General features: G+C 37.0%; 1 protein-coding gene across 5 annotated transcripts in view; it reads left to right on the forward strand.

The window, feature by feature from the left end:
* The first annotated feature begins 963 nt into the window (after window positions 1–963).
* The window catches only part of brsk2a (BR serine/threonine kinase 2a), a 321,319-nt gene continuing 309,386 nt past the window's right edge, over window positions 964–12,896 (forward strand). For all 5 annotated transcript variants that reach the window (XM_039663149.2, XM_039663145.2, XM_039663146.2 and 2 more), the window contains exon 1: window positions 964–1,269. In XM_039663149.2, the coding sequence (XP_039519083.1) occupies window positions 1,176–1,269 (94 nt within the window). In that variant the 5' untranslated portion in view covers window positions 964–1,175. The remainder of the gene's footprint in view (window positions 1,270–12,896) is intronic.

Below are 12,896 nucleotides of genomic sequence, written 5' to 3' on the forward strand. Positions count from 1 at the left end.
CTTAGAGGTTTTTGCATCTGAACTCTTCATATAAATATATATATATATATATATATATATATATATATAGAGAGAGAGAGAGAGAGAGAGAGAGAGAGAGAGAGAGAGAGAGAGAGAGAGAGAGAGAGCAATGATTTTCCAATCATCTGCTGTTAGAGAACACTCAGCGGTCAGACCTGTGGTTGCGGCACACAGACGCTCTCGCGCTTGGCGAGCTTCTCCGTCAATCAGAATTAAGCGCTGCGGACCAGCCTCTGCACGCGGAACCACCAATCCTACTACGATAAAGGCGCATCTCATTTTGCATTAGGGTTTGATGATGTCACGTGTCCTTCCTTCAATGGCGAAGGCTTAACTTCTTTAGTAAATTTCATTTATACATTAAAGCAAACTTGCCAAATGTAAACCATGAAAGTAAATAAATGTAATGCATATTCAATAAAATTAATATATTGTTTTAAAAATTGAACACAGGACAAAATTGTGTTAAAATCCATAATTATCTAAAACACATTTGCCAAATTGTTTTTATTATTTGCATTTGCATACACATATTTATTTACTAGCCTAGCCATATAGGCCATTTAATTCTTATTTATTTATTTTAAAAATTGGTTTATTAATTTCTTGGTCTTCAATAAAAAAAAAAACACCTACTTAATATGAATGATTTCCTGCTGACGTTTCTCGGTCACTATCCAATAGAGAAAAGCTTAGCCTTTTAATATTAATGAGCTCGCCTTCCCCGTAGTAGCGTTGTATGGCTCGCGCACCGGCCACTGACTCCACAGAGAGTGAGAGAGTGAGAGAGAGAGAGAGAGAGAGAGAGAGAGAGAGAGAGAGAGAGAGAGAGAGAGAGAGAGAGAGAGAGAGAGAGGGAGAGAGAGAGAGAGAGCGAGAGCAGCCGCACAGGCGGACACAAGCTGTGCAGGTCCCGCGATGCCAGTCGGTTCTTAAGCCTCCCGGTTCACCCCCGTGATAAGGAAAGGAGAGGACACATTCAAAGACCCCCTTTCCCACCTTAACCACAGACTCTCGGTCTGAAACGGACAGGAGAAACCAAAAGAGACAGCGTTAAATTGGAGTAAAGCGCGTCCTCCGGTGCAGCCAGCGATAAGAGGATTGCTGTATCCCAAGAACTGCAACGCCGCGTGAAGTGTGTTTAGACGGGAAACATGTCATTGTCTGGGAAAGAAAATAGCTCTACCCCTCATGCCAATTACGTGGGACCATACCGCTTAGAAAAGACCCTCGGGAAAGGACAGACAGGTTTGTGCTTTCATTCAGACATTCAAATTGTTCCTTTTGCCATTGCATTATAATATAGGCTACACGTAAGAGAGATCAGCATGTGTTGAGTTGGCTGATGCTGTGTGTTGGTTATATGTTGTTTGTGTGCACGATGGACAGGTGGATGCATTTCTGTCATTGGTTATGTGCGTTCTGTAGCCTAACACATCGTTTTTGCAACCTTCAGCTCGGGTGTGTTGCAGTATTGGGATCTGCATGCGTGCCCATGAACTTGTCTTATACACTTGAGTTGCACATGATACATAAATGCATAAATTATAATAACTACCTGCCCAAAAGCTTGAACTTTTCTAAGAATAACTGTCAGCAGGGCTATCACCACGATCTACACCTTCATATTTCCATCAGCCTGTGGCCATAAGTGTTTACCTGAAAGTGATCAGTTCATTAAATTACGGCTTTTTTCCGCGTTTATCGTTAGATATTGATAACTAACAAATTCATAAAGTAGAACCCCTGCATAGTCATATTACATATATATGCATACTTATTTAATATTTAGTTTATTAAATGTTTCATGTCTTGATGTTATTTACAGATTATTTATTCTTTTTTTTTTTAAATGCACGTTTTTGTATAATATTGAATAATTCTCAATGAAATATGACCGTGCATGTGCTGGGGTGGCAGCAGGAACCACCAAATCACTGCAAGGAGAAAGTGATGCAACACTTTATTTGCTGTTTCTGGCCAACTGCCATCCTCAAATATTACAAGTGCGCTTGTTTTCTAATAACCTCTCCAGCAGAAGATGCTTAGTGCATGTTTTCGGGATCATGTTTGTGTTGATAGGAGCTGAAATTAGGTGACTGCTGGTATTTTATAGTCAAGATCCAATACGCAGAGCAGTCAGTTTGAATAATGATGTGATCAGTTGTGTTTTCTTGGTATGGTTATTCTGCCATTAATGGGAACATGAGATATGTTTTCTGATAATTAAGATTATGCAATCAGCTCAAAGTTCAGATCCTCATTATTTCTGTCAAGTGACAACTTTAGCACTTTAGAAATGTATGAATTGCACTTAATTAGATACAAAATATGGTTCCACTTTATTTCGATAGTCCATTTGAGACATTCTACTAACTATAGGTAACTTTGCAACTACATGTCAACTAACTGTCATTAGAGTATCAGTAGACTTTTAGGCTTCGGGTTAGTAGAATAAGTTGACTTGTAGTTGCCAAGTTACTTCTAGTCAGAAGAATATCTGTTGTTGAGGAGCATTAATATAAAGTGTTATGCAGATGTTATGCAGATAATCTACTAATAATGACAGTTGACATGTAGTTGCAAAGCTACTAGTATGTCTTAAAGGAGTAGTTCACTTTAAAAAAAAAAAACTTTTGCTGATAATTTTTACTCACCCCCATGTCATTCAAGATGTCCATGTCTTTCTTTCTTCAGTCGAAAAGAAATTAAGGTTTTTGATGAAAACATTCCAGCATTTTCTCCATATAATGGACTTCATTGGGAACCAAACGGTTCAAGGTCCAAATGAGAGTTTCAGTGCAGCTTCAAAGGGCTTTAAACGACACCAGACGATGAATAAGCGTCTTATCTAGCGAAACGATCGGTCATTTAAAAAATAAATAAAAACGTTTAAGTTTAATAAGCACAAATGCTCGCCTTGCTCTGTTCTGTGATGAGCGTTCGTGACTCTCCTGTTCGAACTCGTTTATCAAAATGAACAAATCTTTTTCGAGTCTTGACTCGAAGGGTCCTAGATAAGACGCTTATTCATCGTCTGGTGTCGTTTAAAGCCATTTGAAGCGGCACTGAAACTCTCATTTGGACCTTGAACCGTTTGGTTCCCATTGAAGTCCATTATACAGAGAAAATCCTGGAATGTTTTCATCAAAATTTCACCTTAATTTCTTTTCGACTGAAGAAAGAAAGACGTGGACATCTTGGATGACATGGAGGGTGAGTAAATTATCAGCAAAAGTTTTTTTTAAAATGAACTCCTTTAAGTGGACTATCGAAAAAAATAGTTATACACAAGTTTATTTTTTATTAAAACAATTGACTAAATAGTTAAATGTAAAGACTCATACTTCATACATCCACTAAAAATCACCAAGTTGATTGAAAGACGTTACAGAAATGTCACGGTAAAGTGAGGTGGTTCTTCTTATACTGTCGTGTAGAACTTTTTAGGCCCTCTGTAAACCGAAATGCTTCATTGAAATCCCTGACGACAGTTTAAATATGTAACCCGTGCACGTGTGAAGCCTCCAGGATTCAGTTTGTTCATCATAGATCACAGTATATGTCAACTCCCGCTTTCCTCTGTGTTAGTGTGCATGTCTCCTACCTGTCTGCCTAATCAGATCAGCGTGTCACACACATTTGCCATGCCTCGAATGCGACGGACTCACTGATTTTCCCCTTGTGGGTGTTCAACGGCAAGTTTAGCGCTGCTTAACTCACTTTCCAGATATCAGGCAAGAGTTTGAAGACAAATGGCCAGTGATCGTAAGCTTCTGGATGCGAGCTCTCTCTGATAGATCTGTTATTTATAGTGTAAAGCGGAAGGCCTGGGTTGATCTAGGCGTCCTGTGCAATGCCATATCCATTATGTGATTAGGATCCGACACAAACACACTTGTGTTTGTAATCCCTCATGGTAAGTCCCTGGCTCACAGTCTTTCACGTGGACCGGGCACTCGCAGGACCACGCGTGCCATATGAATAGAGCTGGGTTTTTGGCTTTAGCCTTGAGAGCACTTTGAAGTGAGAAAGAGTGAATCGTCTCGTTTCTTGTTGCTAGGGAGTTCCACAGTCTGGGTTAAAAATGCAGTTTTAAGGTTGTGCTGCTGGTTTATTTTAACTGCAGCTTCTAATTGCATAAACGCACGGTATAATTTCATATCTGTTGCTGTTGTGAAATGACTGGGGGTGGAATCATGTGATTTGCTGAAATGATGCAGTCTCCATTACAAGTTTTAGATTTCAACTTCCCTACGCTGATCTAATACAGGATGATTGCTGTAGGTTTATAAGATGCTTATCAAGAGCAGCTGCAAGTTTGTGTTGTGCTTCTTCACCGGATAGCAAACCTGAAAGTACTCGGATTGTGTCTGAGGACATTTTTAATCATTCGGGATGTTGTAAATATATTGTATAATATTAATTTGAATATATTATCTAATGTTAATGGTACATTTAATTAAATATTTGATCTAATTTGTAGGGCTGTCAAACGATTAATCGCGATAAACACACATGCATGTATATTTAAGAAAAAAAAAATTATTTATGTATAAAATATTTATATATAATATAAGTTATATATAAATCTGTATACACTACATGAAAATATTTCTTAAATATATACAAGCATGTTTATATATGAAGAGTTCAGATGCAAAAGCCTCTAAGTGCCATTTGAAATTTTCTTCTAGAATGATCATTTTTATCAAGCTTGTATATTTAAGTTCAGTGATTTCACTTAAATGGCAATGATAATTACCTATTAATTGTTATTTAAGTGAAATTACTGAACTTAAATATACAAGTTTGATAAAAATCATCAAAGAAGAACATTTCAAATGGCATTTAGCTAGAGGCTTTTGCACCTGAACTCTTCATATATATATATATATATATATATATATAGCCTATATATATATATATATAAAATTATACACAGTGAACCCACATATATTATGTAAACACAAACTTTTATTTTGGATGCGATTCGCGATTAATCGTTTGACAGCCCTACTAATTTGCAATATTCTATGTATATTACATTTAATTTTTTTTCATTTGTGAACATATTAATATAGTTTTTACTTTATTTGAATGGACCCTTAATACCGATAAAACCTTAACGATACCCATCCCTACCTTTAACACACTCCATTGACTACAAGTTGCACTTGCATGTCGACTAACTCTGATTAGAGGGTTAGTATATTAGTAGTAGACTGTTATGGGTTAGGGTTAGAATAAGTTGACATGTAGTTACTAGTCAAAAGCATGTTCAAAAGTGACCATCAAAATAAAGTGTTACCTTAATAGATGTTCAAGATGTTGCTGATTATATGAGAGGTATCCAGACTATAGTTGCATCCCTGAGGGAAATGGGAAAACATACTGTAGTCTAATCATATTATTTGCGGTCTTTGCTTTCGATTAACGTAAATCTCTAAATGTGCAACCTGAAAAAATTATTTGGGGCGAATGTGAACCAATCAAATACTTGAAAATGATTTTTGCTGAAAGTGTAGTACTAGCATGCTTTGCTTGTGACTTAATGAGGAGAGTGTTTTTGAGCAAGATGAGAAAAGTGGGAGACTTGATAGTGTTTAATGTTCAATTATGTTGGAATTAATAAAACCATTTAAATTACTCTGTGTTCTGATTGTGGAGAAGAATGGAGCATTTGCCTTGCTGTGAAACGGGTACAGCACATGTCATTACTGCTCTGTACAGTGAGCATTTACTATTTACCCTTTTAGCATGCTAACATGTTAGCTAATAGTTTGTGATCTTGCTTGTACGATCTTATAATTCAGTCATGTGACTCAAAATAGGGAACCATTTAAAATGACGTTGATACTACTAAATGGACTCACTTAAAAATGATTTCATTCCATGATGTTGAAACTGAACAAATCATGTATGTTTAACCTAATTTGTTCCTGTGGGACTGGTATACAATATTAAAAATGTTTATCCAGCTCAGTTTTTCTTTAAGTCACTGGGATGAAACTGTCAAGGTTAAAGTGAAGGTACTATATGTAAGATATTTGCATAAAAATTTCACAAAATCACTAGAACAGTGTCATATTTTAGCGTCAAAGCCGAATCGCTGGTAACATAGCAAGCCACACAGTTATTTGTTTTGCACTTGTGTTCGCCACAGTTCTGTTACCAACGATAACCCCATAAAGCGAAAACGTCTGTGGAGGTGAAGATGACAACTCACATGATTCCACGCTGCATCGCTGCGTCATCAAGCTATACGCGTTTATATGATTGTTTTGAATAACTGATGTTATAAAGTCTTTTTGGATTGTAGCCTATTTCATATAGAAGTCTTTTTGCAACACTTTTGATCACCTGTCTGGACATGATCCATAATAACATCCAGTCCAAACATTATTGTCCTTGAGCGAGTGACTAGGTCTTCAGTTTACTGTGGAGATTTAAGGTGCTTGGAATTGTGTTGTGTATTTTTAGGACAAATTCGAAAAAATACAATTTTTTGGTTGCTATGTTTTGGTCACAAGTGGGATGATAATTGCTCGATTTTAATGGTTTCCACATTAGCCACAATAAAGCAATCCAGGTGTTTGTTTTCCTTATCAATGAACTGGCTGGTTCCACAAGCCAAAATCTCTTCCGATTTGAATTTTGCTTTAATGTCCTTTGTTTGTATTTTTGGGGCAATCTAACAATGAATAATTATGGTTGAATTATTTCCAGCTCAAGTTGTAAACAGACCAGATTTTTGTTTTTCTCATTGTGACTGTTGATGAGAAAAGTTAGGGAAAAATCTAATTTCATATAATACCCAATCATCAATATGTTTTAAACAAATAGTTTTCCCATTATTTGGAATGACACACTGAATATCTGGAATACTGTGTCTATTCAGTCTAGTGTAGTGTGCAGTTTGACATGCACAAATACTGTCTCACTATTTGAATCAATGTCACACCATATTATGTTTTATGTACTTTGGTCTTTAGACTCCTCTCAGATTGGAACAAGTCTCGCTTGTTAGCCTTGTTGCCGTTAGCAAAGTCTGCGTCAGGCTTCTGACTCATTTATTCATAATGTGAGACATTAGTCAAGTCAAGTCACCTTCAGTTATAAAGCGCTTTTATCAGTATGCCTATGGATTGTTTCAAAGCAGCTTTACAGTTATAATAGAAATTACCGTAACAGATTGTTTAGTCTTTACAACAGCATTAGGATAAAGTTATTGTCCAGCTAAAGTTAGTTTACGCTACATTATGCCGCCGGCCTCAACCAACCAAAGGCTGCAAGACGGACAACTATGAGATATTTGGGTTTGTTATGAACCAGTTTTCTCCAAAGGAGTTAAACAAACCTCATATTGATTGTTGCTGTTGTTGCCCAGACGTTGTTGTTGTTGTTGTTTTTTTTTTTTAAAGCTGCAGTCCGTAGTTTTTCATCTTTGTCGCCATCTCTGTTCGAAATCTGCAATTGCAGTCGTTCGGGGAATTATCAACTTTAGTCAAGTCAAGTCAAGTCAAGTCACATTTATTTATATAGCGCTTTTCACAATACAGATTGTATCAAAGCAGCTTCACAGTGATAACATGAAAGTAGCACTAACACAGATCAACAACATTGCTAAACATTAAATAACCCCAACTGAGCAAGCTCAAAGCAAGCCAAAAGCAAGGCGACAGTGGCAAGGAACCAAACTCCATCAGATTGGATGGAGAAAAAACCTTGGGAGAACCCAGGCTCAGTCGGGGGCCAGTTCTCCTCTGGCTTACATTCATATTGTTTAAATATAAATATTAAATATAAATATTGTTTATGAATCAAACGGCGCCATAACATATCGCAGGCGTTGAGTCGTCTCATCACAGGCGTTGAGTCGTCTCATCACAGGCGTTGAGTCGTCTCATCACAGGCGTTGGGGCATCCGAAATCCCCGTGAGAGGCTGGACACAAAACTGGACCTGACGAACGCCATTTTTCTCGGGACAAGCGTCCCGAGATAACAGCAGAAAGGCAGATGGGAAATAATTAGCATAGCTGATGTTCATAATGATTTCCGTTATAACTCACAAACTCTCCGTAACCTGAACTCTCCGCAACCCAACCATAGTGTGCTGCTGTCAGTCACCGCATCGGTGTGGATACTGGCATTCAGATTCACAGATTATTATTTTTGGAAGTATGACCAAGACTATAGTTTTCAGCGGAAAATGTCATCTGAACAAGCACTTTTGTTTTGGTTCTGACATTGCAGTAAATCACGCTGATTAAATCTAAAAATCGCTTATCACGCAAAACCGTGCAAATTATACTTTGTTCTCAACTTTTTAATGTTAACAACGTGTGACTACATGTAATGTCCTTCCGATTGTTTTCGCATGGGCCGGTTGCAGTCTCTTTTTCTGTAACCCCTACGAAGTCCGAGGGAAGTCTTTAGCATTTTACAGCGGGTGAATCTGTTGTCACTGGTGATTGTATTTTGAACCTTTCTGGATCCGCCATCAAATTGATAAGCTTAATTATAGCAAGTGCTGTGAGAAAAGGCTATAAATCTCCACCTCCAACATCCTCACACGCCTACTAGCCGAGACTCTTTCTTTATGTGTGTGTACAGATGTGTGTACAGGTGTGTGTACTGATGCGACGTAATGATGCAGAGACATGCTCGAATCTCCCACAGAAATCCAACAGTACCACTGGAATTAAAAACATTATTACAAGCTTACCGCTCTGAATTAAGCTACGGCAAGCATAGCGTTGAACACCGGCTGGTTATGCAGTTTCTCACATATTTGTTGTGGATTATTTTTAACCCTCAAAAAGCTACAGACTTTAACAATGATTTTAGATTATTGTTGGGCTTTTACCAAACAAAAAGTTATATTATACGTGTTTTAATTTGATTTTCTCATTATTTGACCTTTCCATTATTACGTATTCCAGTGTATGTGTGATAATCATCAGTGCTTGGTTTAATTGCACTTTATTTTGTAGCAGGGTCTCATCTGTAGATGTGTAAGGCTTGAGTGAACCAGAGTTTGTTTTTCAGTCTTAAGTGGTGTGTGCAAGTGGGTTACGAACACATGCGAGTGTGTGTATGCATATATTATAAAATAAATAAATGAATGTGCGTTATAATGAGAGTGACCGGCGGTGGTATATTTAGGAATGGCTTTGTTCAAAATGGATGTACAGTATATACAGCCTACTACTTGTTGATCCTTCTTTCAAAACATATTTTTGTCTTGCCCTGATTCACTATGGTAAGCCCATTGAAAGTGTTAATATTTTAGGCCTGATGGAATGGTTTTCGTGGGAAATTGCACCATGACATGTCTCGTCACAGAGAAAACTTGCTCCGGCTATACTTTGAAGCATGTATTTTGTGGGATTGGAATAGTTTTCGCAATGAGCAAGACAGTTTCACATGGAGCAGTTGAATCTCCATCCCCAACAGAGGAGCGTGAGAGTCTGCTGGCAGAAAGAGATCACGACGAGCTCGTAATATAACAAGAATCCACATTTTCTTGGGTTTTCAGAAATGGCGAGAACTGAGAGATTTGAAATGTTGTAAAAGCAAGATTGTGCTTTTAAAAAGCGAGATTACTCAACAGGTTAGAAAGGTATTGTATTGTAGAGATAAAATATCTCTCTATCAGATTTCATTGAAAAGTGCTGCGCTGGGATATATTTTCAAGTAACGACATATACACATAGCTATACAGATAATCAAATGAGCCAAAGCACAACCAAAACACGCAAAATGCTAGCTTTTTAACCACTAGAGGGCCTGTAAAAAAATTATTAACAAGTTTTATTTTCCTAGTTAATTAATCACAGTACATTAAAACAATTGTTTTGTATTGTTTTTTTTTCTGCAAAGGTATGTCTGAATATGCAAATGAGGTATTAATGAGGTATTAGTAAATTTGCAGTATACATTTCCAGGACAGAAATCTGAACGTTGTATGAAGCCAGGTTCATTTTGTTGACATCAGAGGCAAAGGTTTTACAGGGGATTTTTGATCATTTAATCACTCCATAATTTACTAAAGTGTCAACAGTTTTTTTTTTTTCACTAAGTTATAGGAATAACACATTATAAAGGATTTATGAACAAACCCTTCTGTAAAATCTTATTATGGTGTATGGTGTATGTTTGTGTTAGTGAAGTGTAATAGCTAACACTTGTGTTGTGTATATTCTGGATGCTTTCTTTTCTCTAGTCTGAAAGATGATGTTATGGAAGCGAAACAGCCAGAAATCTCAGAATTGTGACTAGTACATGAAAACAATTGTCTCGCTTGTAGTGTCTTACCTTAAACTTAAATAGTAGCATCCAGTTATTTTTGTGGAATTTGAAAGGCTATTTAATTAAAGGAGTAGTTCACTATTAAAAAAACTTTTGCTGATAATTTACTCACCCCCATGTCATCCAAGATGTCAAAATGAACAAATCTTTTTTCGTGTCATTTGGTCCATTCAACGAACAAAAAGAACGAACTGACTCGGGAAAGTATTTGTTCATTTTGATAAACGAGTTCGAACAGGAGAGTCACGAACGTGCATCACAGAACAGAGCAAGGCGACCATTTGAGCTTATAAAACTTAAACTTTTTTTTTTTTTTTTTTTTTTTAAATGAGCGATCGTTTCACTTGATAAGACCCTTATTCATCGTCTGGAATCGTTTAAAGCCCTTTGAACAGTTTGCAGTTTGCACTGAAACTGTCTTTTGAACCTTGAGTCGTTTGGTTCCCATTGAAGTCCATTATATGGAGAAAATCCTGGAATGTTTTCATCAAAAACCTTAATTTATTTTCAACTGAAGAAAGAAAGACGTGGACATCTTGGATGACATGGGGGTGAGTAAATTATCAGCAAAAGTTTTTTTTTAAAAAGTGAACTACTCCTTTAAATTTGATGTATGTTCAATCAGTCCAATCAAACACAATGATGTCTGATGTGACTTCCAGATCACATGTTATAATAGAAAGGGAAGGTCAATTTACAGTATCACAGTAATACAGTGATCCATACAGTGTGTTGCGGTTACACACTCCTAAATTTAGCAAATGAAAATGAACTTTCCTGGATATTTTATACATAAAGTATATATGCAGAACATACAGAATACAAACTGCATTCTGAAGTAATTGTATTTAAATTGCATAGTAAGCAATTCTGGACATGGACTATTTCTACACAGCAAGTGAGCGACAACGTAATTTCTTTTAAACAATCACAACCTCTCCACCAAATGTGCCCTGTGCCTATTGATGCAAATTTGCAGATGTGAAAATATAATTACAGGCCAATAACAAGCCCGTTTCTGACCCGCAGAGAGTGAATGAGTGTGTACATGTAGCCCGCAGCATGAGTGTGTGAAAACTCAACTGAGATCTCACACGACGGATCGCCTCATTGTTTTACCATCAACTACAGAGAAAGAGGGTAAACTGCCAACTGTATTGATGTTTTTGTCAATGGTGTTGGCCGCGTTATTGTAAATGGTAGTGTTGAGTTGACTGAGAACCGTTTGTCAAGATGTTCATCATTCATGCAGTGCCTGTTATAGCTGTTTGATGGAAAGTTGCGGTTTAACTGTACTTCTATGAAAGTGGATAGCGACTGGAGCACTATCAAAGTGTTTACATGACTTGTTCTCAGTGTGTATTTCTTGTTTGTAATTTCACTACTGTAACATCAACAGATGTGATGTAGTTAAAAACATTTGGAAAACTGTGCTAGGGTGAGTCTAATGGGACAGGGAAGGGGAGAGGAGAGGGGGGCAAATCCATTGCAGAAGACTTTTAAAAAATAAGTCAATTACCATTTGAGTATTTCAATTGCAGCAGTTAAAGGATTAGTTCACTTTTCAAAAAAAATTTGCTGATAATTTACTCACCCCCATGTCATCCAAGATGTCCATGTCTTTCTTTCTTTAGTCGAAAAGAAATTAAGGTTTTTGATGAAAACGTTCCAGGATTTTTCTCCATATAATGGACTTCAATGGGAACCAAACGGTTCAAGGTCCAAAAGAAACTTTCAGTACAAACTGCAAACGAGATTCCAGACGAGAAATAAGGTTCTTTTCAAGCGAAACGATTGCTAATTTTTTTTTAAAAAATAACAAAGTTTAAGTTTTATAAGATCAAACGCTTGCCTTGCTCTGTTCTGTGGTGCACGTTCGTGACTCTCCTGTTCAACAAAATGAACAAATCTTTTTACGAATCAATTCATTCGTTTCTTTCGCCGAATGTACCAAATGACTCGGAAAAAGATTTGTTCATTTTGATGAACGTGTTCGAAAAGGAGTGCGTTACAGAACAGAGCAAGGCGAGCGTTTGAGCTTATAAAACTTAAAACTTTGTTAGTTATTTATAAAACGAGCGATCGTTTCGCTTGATAAGACCCTTATTCATCGTCTGGAATCATTTAAAGCCGTTTGAACAAGTTTGCAGTTTGTACTTAAAGTTTCTTTTGGACCTTGCTTGAACCGTCTGGTTCCCACTGAAGTCCATTATATGGAGAAAAATCCTGGAATGTTTTCATCAAAAACCTTAATTTCTTTTTGACTGAAGAAAGAATGACATGGATATCTTGGATGACATGGGGGTGAGTAAATTATCAGCAAAAGTTTTTTCAAAAGTGAACTACTCCTTTAAGAGTTTTGAGAAAAAAACACAGATGAGGCTAGCCTCCCGTGGTAGATCAACCAATCATCGTAGAGGCGTGAATTATGTGATATTCGTTTGAATTTTAATGCAGTTTAATGCGGTTACTGACACAATTTAGTGTGCGTCCTTTATTTTAAACCCACCAGCCTCCACTGCTTCATTGCAAGTTTCATTGTTTTGTGCATCACTGAAGA

Source organism: Pimephales promelas, chromosome 25, assembly GCF_988280905.1.
Source record: "Pimephales promelas chromosome 25, fPimPro1.hap1.1, whole genome shotgun sequence".
In the NCBI taxonomy this organism is placed as follows: Eukaryota; Metazoa; Chordata; class Actinopteri; order Cypriniformes; family Leuciscidae; genus Pimephales; species Pimephales promelas.